Below are 21,750 nucleotides of genomic sequence, written 5' to 3'. Positions count from 1 at the left end.
ATCAAAAGTCCACACAGTGCAAAGTTCTCTCCTGCAATTCTATATTCAAAATATGTAGCAATGTTAAATGTTTGAAGCTCAAGCTGTTTGTGTTTTGAATGTCTTCTAAGCAAATAGTGTGCTTGCCAGGTAAAGTGAGCATAGTTCTAATAGACCCCCTTCGCTCACTGTCACACGTCCCAAAAAGGTGCACACATTATGTCGTGGTCAGAAAACCCTTCCCATCCCATTGAATTGTGTGTGAATGGACTGAAAAGTCAAGAAAAATGCCTCCTTCTACTACTTTTTTTTGCATGTTGTACACACTGGGCTTGTCAACCAGATAGCCATGCTGTAGGCCTCAGAATCAGGCAAACGATCACCAAAAGCTGTACGGTTTGCAGTTCGAGGTGACACTTTGGCTAAATAAAATTAGTTTGCATTCAATGCATTATTTTTGTTTCTTTTTGTTTAATCTGCAAAATAGGCTAACAATTTAGGGTATAGGCCTATGGCCACCTCAATAATTACTGGTAGATAATAGATGAATGAAAATACAGTTTTAATGACATCACAATAAACATCAGACATGTTTGTTGCCATCAAAGACAACTTGCACACACTTGGAACTTTTGGAATTATATCTTGTGTGTGTGTGTGTGTGTTTGTGTGAGATAGGGCCATAAGTTTGAGTTGAGTGACACGTCATGAGATAGTATACATCTTTCCTTAAATTAAAGGCATACGGGCATGATTGTACAGCAGCATCTATCTGCAGACAGCTGTAAGTTCCTGGCAAGGCGGTGGTGCTGAAGTGTCAAAGGACAGCAGCCTCCGGTTGGTGAATTCGCTCTCTTTTATTTCTTCCAGACTGAGGACTAATCAGTACAACTGCCCGCGATTACGGGATAGGCTACACTGCCTGGGAAGGGCAATCTACAGCTCATGCTAACGTAGGATGCACACAGAATCATCCGGTTATCCAGGGAAGAATTGATCACAAAATGCGTCCTGGATTCTCTATTTGCGTGGCAGATACACGGTAGCAGCGACTTTGGGTTAACCAGGTCTTTACGCCAACCAACGTAGCTGAATGTTAGCAGTTAGCAACGAAGGTGGGGAACGGTGGATCTCTACAGATGGATTAATATACTGTGAAAATATGTCTACCTATTATCGAGTGGTAACGTCCAAACAAATCGACAACAAAGTTTCAGAACTGCTTTTTGCATTGGGACTGAAATAAGAACAGCACGACCTGCGGCGTAAAGCCTGTCAAGCTTTGCTTGAGTGACTTGTTACTTGCAAATGCTGTAATTCAAAAATTAAACCGCATTGCCCCTAGCCATTTTGACTGCGTCGACTTCAGAATCGGACATTGTAGCAATCTCCGTATCTGACTAAGGTCGGATGTGAGCCAACAATCGTTAATACTCTGCTATCAAAGGTGCAACATCCTGTGCAGGCTGAGACGTTGTTTAGTTTGCAACTCCCTTACTAGATGACTGATTTGTGTTGCAACGAGTAGCTACCTATCGGATGTCCCTATGTCTTGCATTAATGCATCTGACAAAGAATGTGTAAATATTCATCTTAGGGTCATGTAAAGGCCTACGTGGTAAATATATTATGACAACGGATGGCCTTTGGATTCCGAGTTTGGTTGAAGAAGTGTGAAATCTTGGATTCATTAAAACGTATGACTCCTCGCCGTTCGTAACCGGTTGCCTCTCAAGGACAATTGCTTATTTTTCCGTGTATGGTGGGCATATTGGTTTGGATGACACTGCAGTCCCATTTCTACATTTGGAATTAACACGTAAACTGAGCTAGGTGTTTGACACAACGGGGAAGGTGGAGCATTGTCCGTCGAACGTGTTGACGCAGTGGGATTTGTACGTCTGGTCGGCCTTCCCTCCCGCCCTTCCCGCTGTGACGGTGATGGGTCGGAAGCGGTGTGTCGGTGCAGATTGTTCCAAGATGGCGGCCGGGTGCTGCGGGGTGAAGAAGCAGAAGTTGTCGGGATCCCCTGGGTCTGGAGGTCCCGGCGGAGCGGCTAGTGGGGTAGCTGGTAGCGGGCATTGTGGATCGGACTTGGGGATTGGCTCGTCCGCTGCTGTTGCGGCAGGGAACGTGAACCGAGTGAACGGCCTAGGGGGGCCAGGGAGTAGTAGTAGTAGCAGTAACAGCAACACTCTGTCCCCTTCCTCGGGGGGAAGCTACAACTCCACTGCCCTCTCCCCTCATCTCAGCCCCGGCTCCAGTGGATCTGGGAGCGGAGGTAGGAAAATGGTCGTGTCAGCTGAGATGTGTTGCTTCTGTTTCGACGTCCTTTATTGTCATCTCTACGGATACCAACCTCCACGGACACCCAGGTTTACAAACGACCCCTAGTAAGTAACGTTAAGCTATCAGCTAATAATTGTATAGCAGGCTTACTAACGTTCATATTATTAGGCCTAGCGTTGACTTACCTCTGCTTCAATGATAGTTTTCATTCCAGTGATTTTATATTTTGCTAAGTCTACCCGACTAAGGTAATGTTAGCGGTCTCTTACCAGCTAATACGTAACTTGTGCTTACTTTTTGTCTCCGGTAAGGTAAGACAAGTTAACGTTAATGTTAACGTGGCTGAGTGATTGCTAGCTCGCAAGTTAAATTCTTAACGTAACTAAGCCTTAACGTTATGTGTTAGCAGTACGTTAGCGGTGAAGATTATGTGTATGTGTATTATGTGATTGTATGTATGTAATTAAAAAAATAAATACATTTGATTGGTAGCACCTAAATTAACGTTATGCGAGCTAGGACTTTGTTGTTGTTTCACGGTAGGGCTTAACGCTAATGTACAAATGTATCCGACGTGAATGATGAAGCTAACGCTAGCACTAGTTTAGATTAATGTCAACGTTACGTTAACTGGTTTTAAGTTATCGTTACCCAGCTCTTGACCGAACAGGCTCTTATGTTAACTTAGCTGTACATATATCTATGTTGAATACCATTGTAATGTATGTTTGTGAGCTTAATAAACTGATATTAAGATCAATTCTGTAAAAGATTCGGTGAGGCTATGAGAATTGTTACCGCATATGAATAGGGAATAATCGTTAGCTTAGCCCCGTGAACGAAGTTGTTATCTGATCGCTAGCGTGAGCTAAGCGACTACCCAACGTTAGTACGTTTGAAGGTTTATGACGAGCAAATAATGCATGTAAATGCATGTTTGCTGACCAACCTTTGACCTAAAGTGACTATTTTGATTTTGTGTCGAATGAGTGGAATAAAATACATCAAAAGCCGCGGGGCACTTTATATTGCTGCCGGTCTCTGCTAGCATCTTAGCTAACATTTATTGTGTCTGCTTGCTAGCTTGCTAACGCCATTGTTGTCAGATAGATGGAGATCAGAAACAAGTAACCCCCACCTTTGATATTTCTAAAATGAACGCGTTTTAGCCGAATCTAGACAGTTCATTGTAAATGTTACATTTTACAATGTAGTAAAACAATTAGTAATTTGCTGTGAAATTGTCCTTTCAAAATGTACTTGTTAGGTCAGCTCCAGAGTTTGCACAGAGTAAAGTGGAATGTACGTTAACGTTATACGTGTACAGAATATAAGGGCTTGTATGGGGATCAGTAAAGAGCTGTCAGCCCTTTGTTTGCAGCCAGGGTGGGTGTTCTCACATCAACCATTCAGTATGTAATGTACGTGTGACTACAATACCTTAATTTTGAAGCCATTTTTTTGTTTTTGCTTTACCTGTACTCGGGAACATGTGAGAATGAGGCCATATGAAAACATTAATCAGCCAAACACTTCACAGATTTATTCCTTCCCCAAATGTGCTTCCATTACTTGCCCTCACTAAGTTTGTATAGCAAACATGCTACAATCCATCCATGTTGACATAGACACCAGTGGTCACCCAGACACTATTTCAAATGTTCTCATGTTAAAGGCGCTTGCCATCTTTGGCAGACTTTATTTTTGTTACTACCACTTCTCTAGTGAAATGTTACATACAAAACACATGTTGAACTAATTAGTTATTGAATGGTTCAAGTTCATTTCGCTCAATAAGAGTGAATTTCACTCCATACAATCTTCAACAACTGTATCACCTTCTGCCATTCTGTCCTTTTAGCAGGAGATCCCAGAGTACTTCCAGAATGTTCAGAATTCTGAATAAATATCAAATCATCAAATCCGAATGCCGAATTTACTAACAGTTGTGTCAGTGTGCCAGAGTAGGCTATGTTTGGAGTGACACAGAGCATCTAGAGGTTGTCGACATATTGTTGAGGTCAGATGAATTGTCATTGGAGTTTATTTCATGACATTTTGTTTACTCTTGCCTAATTCTCCTAAATTCACCAAAAGTTAGCACTCTAATGTTACATGCGCTACCGTCACCATGACGCAACACACATCATGTCCAGTACCACTGTAAAGCTCTGTCTTTCCTGCTATGCAATCCAAATATGGTCACTTTCTTTGTATCAGCAACCAATCGTGAAAATTCAAAGGCGAGTCTAGGCTGAAAGCGGAATCTCATTTGCTGTGCTGCGAACAAAATCTCCACTTAAAAAGCACTTACACACCAAACTCTCAGTCTTATTTCTATCTACATTTAGAATGCTTTTAAAGAGGGTTTTGTTGATCTATTCCTAGCAAGATTTATTGTATTTATTCCTAAAACATTCGATAGCTGGACTGACATCAGGAATGCTACCAGAGCTGATGTCTGACTACCCGTAACCTTAGCACTGGATTTTGACAATGAAAAGTCTGCTTTTATCAGTGCAAGAGACACTTTTTGTCAAGGGTGACAAGACTTTTGACAGAATTCACTTCCCGCAGCATTTTGGTGATATTTTATGTTGAATTTGGTGAAACCAATTGTTGTTTCAGTTGTGTTGAGCTATTAAAATGGTCCTGCTTTGTTTGTTTTCTCAAAAAGTTTGTTTTCTCAACAGTGTCCTACGCTTCTGCGTGGGATACTGTTGTGTTCTCTCGTGTATCGTGCCTTTCACCTCCCTCCTCTCTCCTATGATGTTTTTTACCATGGTAAAACCCTAAGGTTATTTATTTAAGTGAGTGTATATTATTATTACTATTATTATTGTTACAATAAGTAGTAGTTGTAGTTTACCTAACGGATGGCTTACTTGAACATTTGAATATCCCCACCTTTCACAATTTTTAAATATGTACATTTGCAACGAATGTGTCACTAATGTTCTCTCCCCTTCCTGCAGTCCACTGTTCGTCACTTGGAAAATTGGCAGAGACAAGAGGTTGAGGGGTTGTATAGGTACATTTTCTGCCATGAACCTGCACTCAGGACTCAGGGAGTACACCCTTACTAGGTGAGTATCTTTCATAACTAATTTTTACTGACAAACTCTTACAGGGGAGCTACACCAGGCGTGTAACTGAAGCGCTCTGTTCGCGTAGCGTATGTTGTAGCAGTTAAAATGGATTTTACGCGTTGCGAGTGGAACACTTCAGTTACGCGCCCGGTGTACCTCCCCTTTTGCATGTAAAGCTTGACTTGTATATTGCCTTTAATAGTCAGAGGCACTTTTGGATGATGCTGCTGTTAGACTGTTGTCTATGACCGTTTGACAGGTTATTGCAAGCTAACCCTCAAAACGTCACTAAGCTATTTATTGCACCTATGTTCTTCCACATGTTGATCAACATGTTCGAGGATGTGTCCAGGGCTCCAGACTGCGACCAAAAATTTAATTTGTAAATTTGTCCCCTTTTATTTATTTGTTAAGGCTAGACACGGCAGGTGAAAACATTGTTTTTTTTAGCTCCGGTCAATTTCGAGATTTTGTGCTAGTTTGCTACCTTAGCATGTATTCTACCACCCTACTACAACAACAAAGTCCGATTTACACATTTAGGTGTTTATTTGATGACATTTTGTCTACTCGTGCCTATATATCCTAATTTCACCAAAAGTTCCCATTCTAAAGTGTCCTGTTCTACCGCGACCGTGATCCAAATCATATCGTGTGTGACACCGTTGGAAAGCCCTGTTTCTCCTACGTGACGCTATGCAATCCAAATATGGGCATTTCCTTTGTATTAGCAATCAATCACGAAAGTTCAAAGACGAGTCTAGGCTTAGAACGGTATCCCGTTGACTGTGTTTCAAGGTTGTTTTCTCAAAACGAGTTTCTTCTCCCACTCTGAGAACATAATCTCCACTTCTGAAGCACTTACATGCGCCAAACCTTCCAGTCTTATACCAAACTATATTTACAAGACTTTTAGGGGTTTGTTGATATATTATTCCTAACCTGATATATATATGACATTTTATGCTTCAAAATATGACAAAAAACGATTTTTCAAGGCTATGGACGCTATATGCTGTAGAGCTGGGTCGGTTAGTCGACTTAAAGAGGAACTATGCAGGATTGGCGATTTCATCTCTGGTTTCGGTTTCGTTGTTCGTTTTCGCTCGTTTTATGCTTGCATTTTCTCTGCAGAGCTTCCTCGACAGCTTTAGCGTGTATATTTATACATGTATAGGCTATATTTAAATATATAAATTGCAAGCGTGGTTCTTCGTCTCCAGATGTAAACAAAGAGCGATCGTCTTCTGCAGAAAGTTCCATAGGGTCTCTTTTAATAAATTAGTCGACGTGAATAATTTGCGTCACCGTTTTTTTTTGTTCAAATTCCCGTTCCCAACAACCTACTAGATGTACTTTCACTCCAGTCCAGTGGCGGCAGTAAATACGCACCAGAGCGCTAGTCGCCATTTGCATGTAGAAAGATGGCAGCGGCAAGCAGTGAGGAGCATCTAGCTAAGAAAAACACGAACACGGTCTTCTAAGGTGTGGGAATTTTTCAACCTTAACGCTACAATGGAGACTTCATTTAATTACCTCTAGAACAGATCCCGTGTTTGCCTAGTTTAAAGCTGTTAGCGCCACCAGTCCCGACATGTTTATTATCTGTTTGCTAATACCGGATTTTGTACTCCGGTGAAAAGAGAACTTCTGTCATTATAACAGGGCTGCCAAGTCTCACGCTTTGAGCGTGACAGTCACGCAATTTGACCCATTCTCACACTACATGACATACTCGACATTTCTCACGCAAAAATATTTCCCCATTCAGTGCACTATATATATATTTTTTCATGATAATAAACTTGGTCCTTGCCTTGCCGTAGTTCCAGCAACTCTGATTGACTGAACGCAATAACCAATCCATAAGTCCTTTGTGCCTAAATCTAACCAACCACGGAAGGCATCACATGATATAAACAAATCAGAAGCAACATAAGGCCGGTCTTGGCGTCTCTAACTTATCTTTCACACGCAACAGCGCTGACTCCGACAATTAGATTTAAAACGTTCTCCTGCTTGCTAGTTTTTGTTCACTGTTGATTTGCGGTTTCTCTTTGAGTTTCCAAGTCAACGTTAAGGCTGCTAAGAACTGTGTAACATTTATTTGCCTCTTTCTTGGTAAGTTCACACATGAAAAAGCGACTCTAATCGGAGCTGCCAAGTGTCACGCTTGTGACAGTCGGCGGGCGAACGCATCTCATGCTTGCCATTTTCTGAAATTTGGCAGCCCTGGTCATTATGTAGTTATAATCTAGCTGTTGACTTGAGCTGTCCCACGATCTAGTTGCAAGCAGTTTCAAGTAGCAGGCTTAAACATGCATTACAAGTTATTTATTTTGGGTATTCCTCCTAGGTGACTTTTTTTGTTAATTTATTAGATGCCACATCTGCCACCTGAAGAGTATTTTATCTCTCAAATGAAAATTAAATATTTTTAGTTTTTGGTATTCCTCTTAAGTGACTTGAAGTGTCATGTTAAACAATAAATATTGACAAATTAACTACACATGTTTCCATGTCCATATTGTGTGAAAAGTTAAATTGATAAAATAATGTGAAATATTCGGTAACTGAAAAAAATAATTGTCAGATTAATCGTAAAATTAGGCGTTAGATTAGTCGACTAATCGAAAAAATAATCTATAGATTAATCGTTTGAAAAATAATTTTGTTGCAGAGAAAACCAGGCAAAACCAGCAGGAGGTAGGAAGATGGGGGTCGGCCAAATCGGCTCATACTTTGTATATGTGATAAGTATGTGGAACTATGAACAGCCATATACTTAAAACCCTCAAACTCTTTTTTGTTGTGGAGTTCTGGGGCCCCTCTCAGAGAACCTCAAAAATTCAACAACCCTCCTGGCACGGCACACATTATGTGTGGCCCAATTAGACGACAATTGTTTTTGAATCAGTAGATGTTCCTTTCTCCAGCAACAGTAAAACCATCCACCAAAGCCACTGCGAATACGAGATAATGCTTCTTAAAAATTACCGAAATTTAGAGGGAGGAAAATTCTGCTTTCAGTGGTGTAGATAACCTCTCGGTGCACCTTTTGGTCTTTAAAACTATGCTACCTAGGCTCTATGGAAATATAAAGCTTATGTTCATATCTTTATCAGGATAATCAGGGTAGAAATGGCAATTTCAGTCATTTTCAGCCATGAATTGTTGGATTTTTGAGGGTCTCTGAGAGGGGTCCCAGAATTCCATAACAAAAAACAGCTGGAGGGTTTTAAGTATATGGCTGTTCATAGTTCCACATACTTATCACCTATACAGTGTATGAGCCGATTTGGCCGACCCCCATCTTCCCACCTCTGCCTGGTTTTCTCATGCAATGACTCTTAAAATAAACCATTCATTTCGTTATCGTTATAGGATCAGAAGCTATAGCCTACGTCTTTCACTGTAAGGCTTGTAGTATTTCATGCGTTTGCCTTTAGCAAAAGCCCCAGCAGCGGCGGTGTGGCAATCGGGATTCGTTATTTGAAAAAGTTGTTTGCTTGAACTGTAATTTACTTCTACTGAGTCTGCGATCGCAGTTTTACTTTCACTTTCCGCTGCCCTCATAGTCGGCAAGCAGGTAGCCTAATACGGTGGGATGTGTATAAGTTTGGTACAGACGGGGCTAGTCAAGATTTTAGATGAGTGACCGCGATATAATCTTGCCTAGCTTTTTTGCTAGGCCCAGCGAAGTCTGGCAATGTGTATATAGCCTACCGCTGGTTGGTGTAAACAGGTGTTCAGATTGGCTGTCTATCGGTCTTTTAGGATTTTCTTGGAGCAGATCTTCCACACAGTAGCCTAGTCCAGGGGTTCCCAAACTTTCCCATGACAAGGCCCCCCAAATACCACAAGATTGTGGCCAAGGCCCCCCTTTTGCATGATGTTGTATGAACCCATCAACGATACGGCAAATGTAGAAATAAGTAAATAAAATAGGCCTATATAGGTGAAAATCTATTTATTTTATAGGCTTTGCAATATACACTATTTAGGGATGTAATGGTGTTACACGTTTATAGTGACCAAAATTATCATGGTTTTTGGTATTATCGCGGTATTTAAAAAATATGTGTTCATATGTTAAAAAAGCACTGATAGGCATACACAAGCTGAAATAGTTTAGAAAAAAGTGTGACAGTGTTTATTACATCACATTATTCCACTGCTCGGTTGAGTTCCCCTTTGTCCTGCGTTCTATAAGGGTGTGCATTAACTTTAGATATACGCACGGCTATGAAGTAGTTCCATTGTTTTTGACCGTATCACACTTGAATATTAATTCGCCAAACTTGTTGTGAAGTTTAAATGCAATGTCACGTTACATACAAACTGTAAAATACAGACGTTCAGATCATAGTAACGTTTAGCATATGACAGAGGTGTCATTTAGCTAGTTAGGTGGCAGTAGGCTAAGAAAAATAGCAATCTTTCAAAGTTAACGTTCATCAGAATCTTGGGATATGCCAGCTTGACAACGGGAGATTAGAACTAACGACTGGCTTTTGGCCATAGCAACCATCCATTTAGAATTAGTAACCGCAGGTTGAGAAATTAGTTGAAATGTGTCTGGGAAAAGTAGTTCTACAAACAAAACAGTTCTAGTGATTAAAACATTTAAATTAGCACCGGAAACGAACACAACGCAGTGGCAACAGTGGAATAAGCGGGATAATGGACTTCACGCCGTGCGGTTATTCAAAGTTAATGCACTTTTCTAGACGGAACGTCCCTCCGCTTCGCGTCGGGCTGTATCACCGTCTAGAGCGTGCATTAATTTTTAATAACCGCACGGCGTGTCATCCATTATCCCGTACTTATACCACTGCTTGGTCAAATTTCCTATTGTGATGCGCTATTTGGAACGTGCATTATTTTTCTATATACCGCACGGCTATGAAGTAGTTCCCTTCTTTTGGGCTTATTACACTTGAATATTAATTCGCCAATGTGAATGTAACGGTAAAAACAGCAATGTTGTATCTAAGACAGCGGCAATATAAACGAAAATGATAGTAGCAGTGGTATAAGCGGGATAATCAACTCCGCACCCTGTGCGTTTATAGGAAAATAATGCACTTCCTTATCCTTATTACCACTTCGAACGTGCATTATTTTCCTATAAACGCACGGCGCGTCGTTGATTATCCCTTACAAAATATATAGGCAAAACCTTATTGCCTTAAGCGTACAGCCGTACACACAGAAAATGGCTTGTCTGGTTTCTATTTCATATTTTGTATTCATAAAACTTTATATATTTTGTTAACATTATAGTATTTTTGGATCTGCATAATTACTTATAGCTAAAAATATTCAGTAATTTGAGTACCTCACATTGATTGCACTTGTCTTTAATGATATCACAGGGGTGGTGTGTAGGTCTAATTGAGTGCCTGTCACTTTAAAAAGTATTTGAACGTAATTAGGTTTCATTCGGTTTTTGGAAAATAGTCATTATATAATAGTCAAAATAGTCAAATAGGCATAGTTCAAGGATATATGTTTTCATTACATAAAATGAATGTTCAAAAACGAACAAGGTAAAGAAAATATTCTGGTGTCATAGAAAAGATAAGTGTCTTGCAATGTTAAAATCTATGATTTAGGAGTAGCATGGCATTGTGTGTTGTCCCGTTCTATTTTTCCTTGGTCATGTTTAATTGGCTGGGTATCATGACTTTGAGTTTGGTATCTGTTTTATGTATCCAATGAGTGACAACTAGTGCTCAAAATAAAACGTTACGGTATTCTCCTGATATCGTTAGTAGAATGGATTTAATATGAATGTAGCCTACATAAAAAGACGCCGAGTGGCTATATATGACAGCCACAGCGCACATTTGCGGTGAAAATGTTCCGCTTTTTAAAAGGTGTAGCCTAATCCGAATTGTGGTTAAACCCATCAAATTAGACAACAGAATCAGTAGGGTACCAATTTTGCTTCATAGTAGCCTACCAGGCCTATATCAAAAGCAGGCTCAGATGAAGCTGGAAGCAATTTAACACACGATTTCCAGACCGTGGTTATCGACCGCGATAATAATTATATTTGAAATGAACACGGTAATTGTTAACGTCAACATTTTTATCATGGTTTACCTTTACACTGTAATTGTTACATCCCTAAAAGGTATACAAAAGCAGGTATACAACAAATTATTATATTGGTATTTCATATAAATACATACAATAATAGAAATATTTTATGCTTTTTTTTTTGCTTGTACAGTTTATTTTCATCCAACTTGCTGCGGCCCCCCTAGCGCGCCCCCTGGCGGCCCCCACTTTGCAAACCACTGGCCTAGTCAGTATGTCTGTTAGCTGTCCACTTTCTTTCATCCGGCCATAGCCTATATGATATTTAATATTTGCATGTATAGAAAATTGTATATTTATCTTTGTACAGACAAATTAATTTAGGAAAATGAAATCACAGCTATTTTTGATGGAAAACGGCAAAGGAATGCTACAACATTTGTGAAACTGAAATTACTGTTAGCTGGCAAATTTAAAAAACTGTCCGACTAATCTCTCCATTTTTGTTTGACTATGGAAGGGGGTGTCACGTGGAAAGCAAAAGGGAGATCATTTGCGACATACCCAAAATGATGTATGGAAACTGCTCAAAGGCAGATTTTTTTTGCGATACACCAAAACTTATGCGATAGTTCGTTTTAGGGGTGTGTGACGTCGTCACGCACAGCATTTTATCGATAAAAAGCCAGTTGGATGGAAATAGGCTGGAGACGGCAAATATCACACAATTTTTTTTACGCATATTCTGTTTGTCGATAACAAAACGTCGCAAAAACTGGATGGAAACTTGGTTTTTGTCAAAGAGATTGGACAATAAGAAATTGTCATTGTCAAAGAGAAAAGAAAAAATATAGGATGCTTCATTGTTGCTGCTGTGTGTGTAAGTTTTTTTGTTGTTGTTTTTGCTGTCTTTCAGTGCCCTTAAAGACAGCCGCTTTCCCCCCATGACGAGGGATGAGCTGCCACGTCTCTTCTGCTCAGTATCTCTGCTCACCAACTTTGAAGATGTTGGTGATTATCTTGACTGGGAGGTAAGAAGAATATTTATTATTATTATTTTTTATTTATTATTATTATTTTTATTATTGTTGTTGTTGTTGTTGTTGTTTATGTTTTAAAGCAACACAATCTGTTAATCTGTTATTGTACACTCTGATTGACACTTTGAGCGACACTTTGAGCTATGCTCTGAAATCATACATACAGTGCAACAGGAGCGTTTTGAGACCCTTTCAAGTTTTCAACATTTTGTTATGTTTCATACTCATCTTAAATGAGATGATCCAATTAAAAGTCAGTAATATCGATGCTCCTCAAAAAAGCAGGGGTTTGGAGGGGTTTTTTGAAAATTTAAAAAAAAATAAGATTGAAATTCACGTAAGTATTCAGACCTTTTGTTATGACCCTTGCAATTGAGTGCTGGTGTGTTCTACTTCTATCAGTGGTCCTCGAGATGCTTCTACAACTTGATTGGAGATTGGATCTAACCTTATATAGACAGATGCCACTCCTAATGTCCAATGATTTCATTTAGGCACAGGTGGACTCAATCAAGTTCTAGAAGCATCTCAAGGACAATTGTTAGAAGGATGCACTAGAGCTCATTTGCAAGTGTCATAACAATGCTTGAGTCTGAATGCTTATGTAAATGAAATATTTCAGTCTTCCATTTTGTTTTATACATTTACAAAACGCTCCAAACACCTGCTTTTAGTGAAGTATTATAGTGTTGTGCATATATTGATGAGGGGACAAAAATTATCCATTAGAAAAACTAAATTCATCCTGTCTGAAACATAACAAAATGGAAACTTTGAAAGGGTCTGCAAACTTTTCGGTTGCACTGTATTTATGTTTTCTTTGTGACAGTTTGTTATATCACATATATTTGTATTGCAGACATGGGTATGGCTACTTTATTATTATTCAAAGCGTCTTACATCAAAATAACAATATAATAGCACACTGACATTGGAAGAGCGTAGATTATGGAAGAATAATTGTACAATAGCTATACAATCACAAAGTATGGCTCAGTTGACTTTACTAATCAAATGATTGTTGAAAAGGTGCATTTTGAAAGGTTTTTTGAATATATCAAAGCCATCACTAGAATGGACAGCAATAGGTAGGTCATTACATCACAGCGAATTTCAAATTAATAAAATCTTGACTGATCTCTTGGTCTTAAAGGACAGAAAATATGACTAATGCTCAACAAAATACCAAATTAAGTGGTGGAGCAGGGGATTTGATTCAGTGATTAGCCATTTTCACGTGATGTCAGCAGCTGGGTATCAGTTCGTCCAGTAGCAGTAATATGCAGTCATAACGTCATTTAACTTTACTCTCAAATCAAGGCAGCTACGAGAGCTAACTCGTGCAAACGATAACTGAACATAATGTTAGTCCTAACGTTAGGAGACCCCTGCTATACACAGCAGCAACTTCAGCTAGCTGACATGTTAGCACCGAAGATCAAGTTGTTTTGATGTTGGACATTCGGATACTCAATGAAAGACCGTTCTTTATTTTGAATCTCTGTCGAATATCCAACATCAAACCAACTTGATCTTTGGTGAAGCTAGCTGAAGTTGCTGCTATATATTAAGGATTAGGCTACTGACTTTACTCTCAAATCAAGGCAGCTATGTGACGGCAATGATCGCCAACGATAGCAAGGAAAATGAAGATAATAAATACACGTAAAATATTAATCTTACCTCAAGAACTGTAGCCGTATCACCATAGCTTTTGCATACGCCGGATGAACTGATAAGGCCCGATCAGATTACAGGCGGCATGCGCTATGAAACCCATTCATTTCAATGGGTTGAGAGCACAAAAGCGGCTCTGCCGCTAAGCGCAGCAAAGCGTAGCGCCGGCGGCATTTTGCCGCTTTGCCGCTGTTGCGCGTATCGCGGTCAAAGTTGAAATAATTGAACTTTGACCGCGGCGTGCTGTAAGTGAATGGTCTTTTGCGCGGAGCCCAGCAGTAACCATAGAATTAGGAGCGGTAACAGCAACAAAAATCGTACAACGTTATCTCAACCAAGAGCAACCTAGCGGTGAGCGCAGCGCATGCCGTCTACAATGTGATCGGGCCTATACGCAGCAAAGCTTCAAAGCGGAAAGTGTCTGACGTTAGCGTGGGAAGGGCCTATTATCCTACAGACAAGAGGGTGGTATTTATGAAACTGGCAGTTCATGGAAGTTGGAAGCCAATGGGGTGAGACTGGAGGGGATGTTCCATGTGTTGTCTGGCTAATTAAAGAGCAAATGTGCTACAGCTTTTCCAATCATCTGCAACAGTTTCAGTACACTTAACAGATCCGTTAACATTGCATTACAATAGTCTAACCTTGAAATAATGAGGGCCTGCACCTCATGACTCATCAGTTAAGACCTCCAGGTTATGGAGTGTGTTTTACTTTGTCTGTGATTTGACAGTTGCATTTTTTTTTTTTTGGGGGGGGGGGGGGTATTAAAATGCATGTGTTCCTAAAGCAAAAATATATCTGCATTCTGCATTTTTATACTTTGCAGAAGGCTAAGAATATTGGCCTACAGCAGGGGTTCCCAAACTTTTCCATAACGAGCCCCCCAAATACCATTGGTTCTCTCCAAGGCCCTCCCTTTAGAAAGATATGGTATTATCAATATTGCCCAACAATATCAACAATACTATGGGGCAATACTATAGGGCTTTCTGCTTGATTAGGGGTATAATTCCACTGTTATTCCCAGTCATATCTGTACCCTGTCTTAGCACACTCCCATACGACGAGACCAGCCATGCCCCAATGTACTCGTCCAAAGCTTGAAAATATCTCTGTTTGGATCTACTTTACAAAAGGTGTCCATTTTAGTAGAGCTAGCCCGCTAGGTAAATATTGCACACGTGCATGTCTAGGGCTACACTGACCGTTCATGTGAATGAATACCAGCTAATCCGAGAGATTATCATGAAAATGGTCATAACTGCGTTTTATAACTCTCATAATAATAGGACTACTTTTATGTTTTTTAAAAAGAAAAAAAAAATATTTATTGATAATTCTGCTGGGTAGCAATTAAAAAAAATTAAAACACAGCACAGACCAGGCTTATCTTTTTAAGATGACCTTGTCCGTTTTATGTTGTAATCCTATGGAGTAGGCTATGTCTTAAAAAAAACCACGGTCGGCAGTGTTGAGAATTTTTTTAATTAAAGTTAAGAAAAGTTAAAATTCTCTGAAAAAAGTACCCTTCGTCAAGAGTTTTTTTTGTTTTTTTTGACCGCAGACTAATTACAAGTTCAGTAGTGAGACGTTCGTAACCAGCAGAAATGGAGACTGTTTAATGTGAAGAAATGTAGTACGATTGACTTGACATTGAGGGCAATGATGTGAGAGTTAAACTGTCCCACAACATTAATTTATAGAGTTAAACTGGACATGTTCCAAATTTTCTGCTCAGCATGTATCTTTATTGCAGTCAATCGAAAAACTTATGTGAGCGATCATTTACTTGTGTTTAGCACATGTTGTTATGGCAGTAAAAGACTCCTTTAACTGCTTTTTGCTGCCAGCGTTTTTCAAATCAAAAAAGCGCTCTGGCCAACTTTTCTTGTCAAAAAAGGAGCCTAGTGTCATTGCTAGACATCATAAGCTTAGCACAATTAAAGGAACACCACCTTTTTTCACATTAAACTATGTTATTCGCTTTACAAGGACGAGTTGACGCATACCTGTAGCGTTTCAATCACAGACTGTAGCAAATAGTCTCATCTTCCTGCCACGCGGCGCCACTTTGCTAGCACTAGCTCAGCCCAGTTCATTCCCAGCAACAATCTTCTCCTCCTTCCCCCTCTCACTTTGAACAAGAGGATTTTTCAGTGAGTGAAAGAGAGTGCTATTCCGCCATACATTATAGTTCTTCCTTTTACACGCTTAGAAAAACGCCACGTTTTACTTTGTGTCGCCATATTTGGTCGTATAATTACGTGTGTAACTGTATTCAAATAGAGAAAGCTTAAAAAGGTACTTGGTGAAACTAATCTATATTCTCCAAAGCTGTTCATCATAATCTTCAAATTTGGTACACAACATCTACAGACCATGGCAACAAAATTGACTGACAATGACTTGATTTGATGGACATTGATACTCATTTTGAATATCTCAGGCAAAAATATATGCAACATTATTTTAGCTTTTTAAATTATGAATATTATCTCATACACAAATCTGATTAACAATGACCACCTGTATCCCGTTGAATTTTTGCAGCAAATGCATGTCAAGATCGCGGGACAGAAACTGATACAATGTTCCTCTAACCCCACCCAGCAATAGCTTGGTGAAAGGTCTTTCTGCACCATCCTACAATTCTGCACCATCCTACAATGACACATTCTTCCTTACAGGTTGGTGTGCATGGCATTAGGATAGAATTTTTCAATGAAAAAGGATCAAAACGCACAGCCACCTATCTTCCGGAGGTTGCAAAAGAACAAGGTAAGTGAACCTTTTATTTTTTTCTTTAAATGTGCATTTCTCTCCTGTTTAACATATATATTATGTTTTCTCTTTGTTCAGGATGGGACCACATTCAGACCATAGATTCCTTACTTCGCAAGGGAGGTTATAAAGCTCCCATCACAAATGACTTCAGGAAGAGCATTAAATTGACCAGGTAAGTGAAGCTTTAAAGTATTGCTTCAATGTTTTATTCCAGTCCAGTATAAGATAATTCTGAAGACAATTTTGCTGTACAAATTCAGCCTGCTTGCTAGAAAGGTCATTCAGAAAAACAAAGGCGGGGACTGAATGATTGAACAGATTTGTATTAAAATGCAATTTTTCAAATGTTTTTTTTTTTTTCAAACTTTTTCCTGTTGTTACTGCTTGAACTAAGTAGAAGAGGCTAGAGGTTCATTTTTGCTCCCTCACAAGCATCGCATGATGCCACTTTTTCCGGAAATATGTGGCAAATGCAGCTGTGATATGATTTTGGTTGCCCTGGATTTCCCTGCATATAAATCGGGACAAGTCTAAAGAAATAGTTTGAAATTCCTAGAATTCATGCTTAGCCTTCTTGCTGCAGAACTTTCTAGAGTGAAAGTAGCCTTCTCCACTGCTTGCAAAGTTTTCAGTCTAAAGGCCCGTACCACATGCAACATGAAATTCCGTTGCAAGAATTCAAAATCTTGTGTACACACACCAAGTCCAATGGGATTATTTTTGATATTACACATTTTATTTCGTGCTCACATCACACAGATTCAGTCTTTCAGTAGACGATAGTCTGTTGACTTCTGAGTGAATTATGGAGTCGTTTATAGTTAAATGTAACCAAGATAGAGATGGTTGTGGTTAAGCTGTGCCTGCTATAAGAGAGAACAACAGAGAGAGCTCATAAAATTGAGATTTAAACTAGATTAGTTTATTCATGGAGTACAGTTTGGTTTGAGAGCTGCTGGGGAAATGAAATCTTACGGTCATCCTTTCCACTCCCTTATGTAGGCTATGCTATTATGATATAGGACAGTGCAGTCGAATCATGGAATACAATTGTTGGGCCAACCTGTGCCATAATTACGATGGTGGGAACCCTGGACATAAAGCCATTGTTAGCAGCATAGCCTATATAAAACTATGATGGGCTGTATTATCATGCACTGCAGACTATGGATTCTAAACTTGCATAATTTTTTTTCCATTCACATCTGTGCTGAAAGAGGTTCTTTGTTTACTGTTGTAGTGAGATGTCATTCTTTTCCTGTTGAGTGTGAGATGATTGGAAGTTGGTAAAAGGTGGGGAAAGGTGTCTATGGTAGAGTACACACTCTTGGAAGAGTCTGATGTAGCGTGAACTCTGACTTTGGCATAGGTCTATTAACTCATTGGCTGCCAGGCATTTTCAGTACAGAAAGCCCCATGATGCCAAGACCCACAGAACAGTGACTTCTATGACTATGCAAACACTGAAACTACCAAAAGAGAGAGTAGACTCTTCTTTCATCAGGAAAAAAAAATTGTTTCTACCTTTTCTGTTCTTTAGTAATCGGCAGTGTAACATCAGTTGGTTTCACCCAAAACACCTGTCTGACCAATAAATGGAGGAAAGCTTTTTGTGAACTTAAGTTACACTATTTTGTTTTCTTTGGTTTTTGGCATCCATACAAATGATCACACTTACACAAAGTGCAGATACACAGTATACACACACAGACTCACACACATTGTAAAAATACAGCACAACAATGCACAATAAGTCTGCCACATAATGGCAAATCCTTCCAGTAACTTTTATGAGGCTTGGTCTGAAGATCAAGATCAGAAAAAGGTTTTGATCTCTGTAGTTAAGTTTTGCTATCGACAAACTCCAATATGGCAAAAGATCCAATATTGTGGATGATTCTATGCAGAATCATGGAAATTATGCTACTACTAGTTTAGTAGTTGTGAAGGTGAGAGCCCAGTCTCCTAAAATATATATATATTTTTAAACTATGGTTATGTCCACCTTCTCTTTTTCCTCCATGCAGGTATCGTAGTGAAAAGATGACTATGAGCTACGCAGAATATATTGCTCATCGCCAACACCATCACTACCAGAATGGCATTGGGCACCCTCTTCCACCCTACAACCATTATTCCTGACACCGAGCCGCATGACCAGTCACTGGACCTCTCAGCAGACCTCTTCCCAGGAGAGCCCGCCCCCTCGTGGTCTAGCTATCTTTACTACTGTACCATTTTATGATGATAGTTTCCGTTGCCGTGCTGACCGTCTTTTTGATGGCTCATGGCAACGGGCTTGGCAAATTAAGTCTGATATTGATTTACTAAAGAAGCAAAAATTCCTATTTTTCCTTTCATGTATTTTAGTTTTTGCAGCATATATTTCCGTTACCCTTTTGTGAATTAAGAGGTGAAAGTGGAGAAATAATGACCCCTTATCAGGTTTAAATTTTGTGGATGGAGTTGATAGCCCCAAATTTTGATTAGTTTTATTCTGGTTATGCAAAATTGTAGTATTTGTTCTACTTTTATTTTTATTTTGTTCTCTTCAAAGTCTGACAAGACTTTTTCTCCCTGAGTGTTGCCATGTGTGTCGGGTACATGTAAACATTCATGATCTATAACCCAAGTTTTTTCTCCTGAAATCAGTGGACCATCATGAATTTTTGGTGGGTTTTAATGGTTGTGGATGTGTTTCAGTTGTTTGCCTCATGACCCCTTATACATCTTGTAGTTATTATACAAGGGTCTGCTTCTCTTTGTTTAGTTTTGGAAAGCTTTGACTATTACTCAATATTGAAGTCAATTGGCCAAGATACTTCCCAACATTATAATTCTGGATATTAGACGCTATTGTTCTTCACTTGACTGAATTATCTTAAGCTGAGTTGTATCGCTCCCATTTTGTGCAAGTTTTTGAGGATTGTTTTTTTTCCTGAATATAAATTCAAACCACAGGGACATGCCATAGAAAAGACTATAAGCCATATTAATTTTCTTACTGCATGCAGAGTAGGTTCTGGGTGTCTCTTTCCCCTTCAGTTTTGACATCTAGGCGCCACTCTGTTTACCTGAATTTTTTGGCTAATGGCTGTGTAGTCAAGGTTTTTCCCTTGAAGGCAAAGCTGGTATTTCTGATTGTATCTGCCATTTACTATGAGTCTTATCCTTGCGTGACATTTGTTGGTTATGTTAGCAGTCTTGGTTTGGGTCACATTTTGTGACGGTTTTGTAAAGTCTTGATATATTGTGGTTGTAGCCTCTCGAGTGCACCATCACGGTGTGAATAATGTTTACATCTATCTACAAAAACAAATAAACTGTAACATATACTATTTAATGAGTGAATATTTAGAGAAGATCATTTTAAGAACACTCACAATAGACCAATGGGGCTGGTAAAGAGAAGATAATTTTTCAGACTTAAAGGTTATATTTAATGGCTTTTGTTCACAAGATTCACAGGTTGCAGCTATGTGTTGCAGTTTGGTGCAATCATGTGAGGCCACACAAGTGATTTATGAACTCCTTTTTATCTTTTTAAACACCGGTGAAGTGGTCTGCACACTTTGCTGTTGCGGGGAGGGGGGTGGGGGGTGGCTGGGGGTTGCAGCTTGTCTGAGAAAATCACAGGATTAGTACTTTAATGTCCAAGAATAATCTTGTAAGTCATACTGTGTTGTGACATCCCCCACCCCTCTCCCCCCTACGTAAGTACTTAACGGTACTGTTTTCTGGAGAAGAAACTGACATTTTTAGAGGTGCTCAATTGTGATGAGGCTTCTACATGTCACTATAAGGACATTGTTGTTTCCTACATTGTGCACAATATTAAGGGCTTTTGGTGTTCCATCCACAGTTACCCTATTACTCCCAGAGATGACCCTGATTTCAGTTGTGTTGCCTTAAAAATGAATTACTTGACACACATGAACCAGTAAATTGGCAGCCCGACTTTACCTCTTCTCTGTATATTTTTAAGATTTCCAGGCATAGATCACCATTTTCCACACATTGAAATGATACACTTGATTGTTTTGACCTAATTTCTTTTTTTCTGATATTATGCCCAGCAGCGTTAGCTCAATTATTTCATTTCCATAGATATGGGAGATGTTCGAGCCAGCTTTAGTATATCTAAATACAATAATTTTTATTACGCTGTAATGCCATTTGGGAATTGTGACTTGGAGGCTGCTAAAAAAGCTCAAATTTCACATTTTGTGGTGTTTGTTGTATGTCATCTAAGTCATGTAAATGCCTTTTTTCTGGTCCTCTGATGAGTACAACACAAACTGAATACTTTCTTTGCTGCTGCAAAGTCTAGTGAGTTATGTATGTGCATACAGGAGTAAATGTATTCACATATGCAATACTTTTCTGTTGCATGTATGAACATGAACATCTGTTCATCCATGGCATATTGTGCTGCTAGACACTAAACATGAGAAAAAGGAACATAAAATGGTGCTATTAGGCCTCGTTTTGGGGCGGTCAAAATAAACATGACTGGTCATGCGGACTCACCGATCATATCAATAAATCATTATTGATTCTTCATATGCACACACATTTTGCAGGGTTTTTTTGTTTCACACCAGTGTAACCAAGATTTAATACAATGAACCTGCAGGTTTGAAAGGACATGGAGTCACAAGTCTAACCCATTCTCATCACCACCCTCTTTCATGGCTTGGGGGTAGTGGACATATGCCATTCATCTAGTTCATCGCCCCCCCACTCACCCCCCCCACGTGACCATTAAATGTTTGTCACATTAGTTTGCTTTCTGCCCCCCCCCCCCCCTCCCTCACACACACACATACCCCCCCCCCCCC

The 21,750-nt window shown here is 39.4% G+C and overlaps 1 protein-coding gene across 1 annotated transcript; it reads left to right on the top strand.

Annotated features, from left to right (window-relative positions):
• The first annotated feature begins 816 nt into the window (after positions 1-816).
• Positions 817-21,182, top strand: ammecr1 (AMMECR nuclear protein 1). Its single transcript, XM_062529018.1, has 6 exons — positions 817-2,372; positions 5,244-5,354; positions 12,322-12,436; positions 16,813-16,903; positions 16,985-17,081; positions 18,937-21,182. The coding sequence occupies exons 1-6, from the start codon at positions 1,921-1,923 to the stop codon at positions 19,049-19,051; spliced, it is 981 nt and encodes a 326-aa protein (XP_062385002.1). The 5' UTR covers positions 817-1,920; the 3' UTR covers positions 19,052-21,182.
• The last annotated feature ends 568 nt before the right edge of the window (positions 21,183-21,750 follow it).

This window comes from Sardina pilchardus, chromosome 24 (assembly GCF_963854185.1).
Source record: "Sardina pilchardus chromosome 24, fSarPil1.1, whole genome shotgun sequence".
NCBI classification, from domain to species: Eukaryota; Metazoa; Chordata; class Actinopteri; order Clupeiformes; family Clupeidae; genus Sardina; species Sardina pilchardus.
This window is presented reverse-complemented; position numbering and strand designations above follow the sequence as displayed.

Bases quoted from the DNA above. Each gene is read 5' to 3' on its own strand.
- ammecr1 (XM_062529018.1), top strand. From the start codon at position 1,921: ATGGGTCGGAAGCGGTGTGTCGGTGCAGATTGTTCCAAGATGGCGGCC. The intron at 5,355-12,321 runs GTGAGTATCTTT...GCTGTCTTTCAG, and splicing joins AGGGAGTACACCCTTACTAG to TGCCCTTAAAGACAGCCGCT. The intron at 12,437-16,812 runs GTAAGAAGAATA...TCTTCCTTACAG, and splicing joins GTGATTATCTTGACTGGGAG to GTTGGTGTGCATGGCATTAG.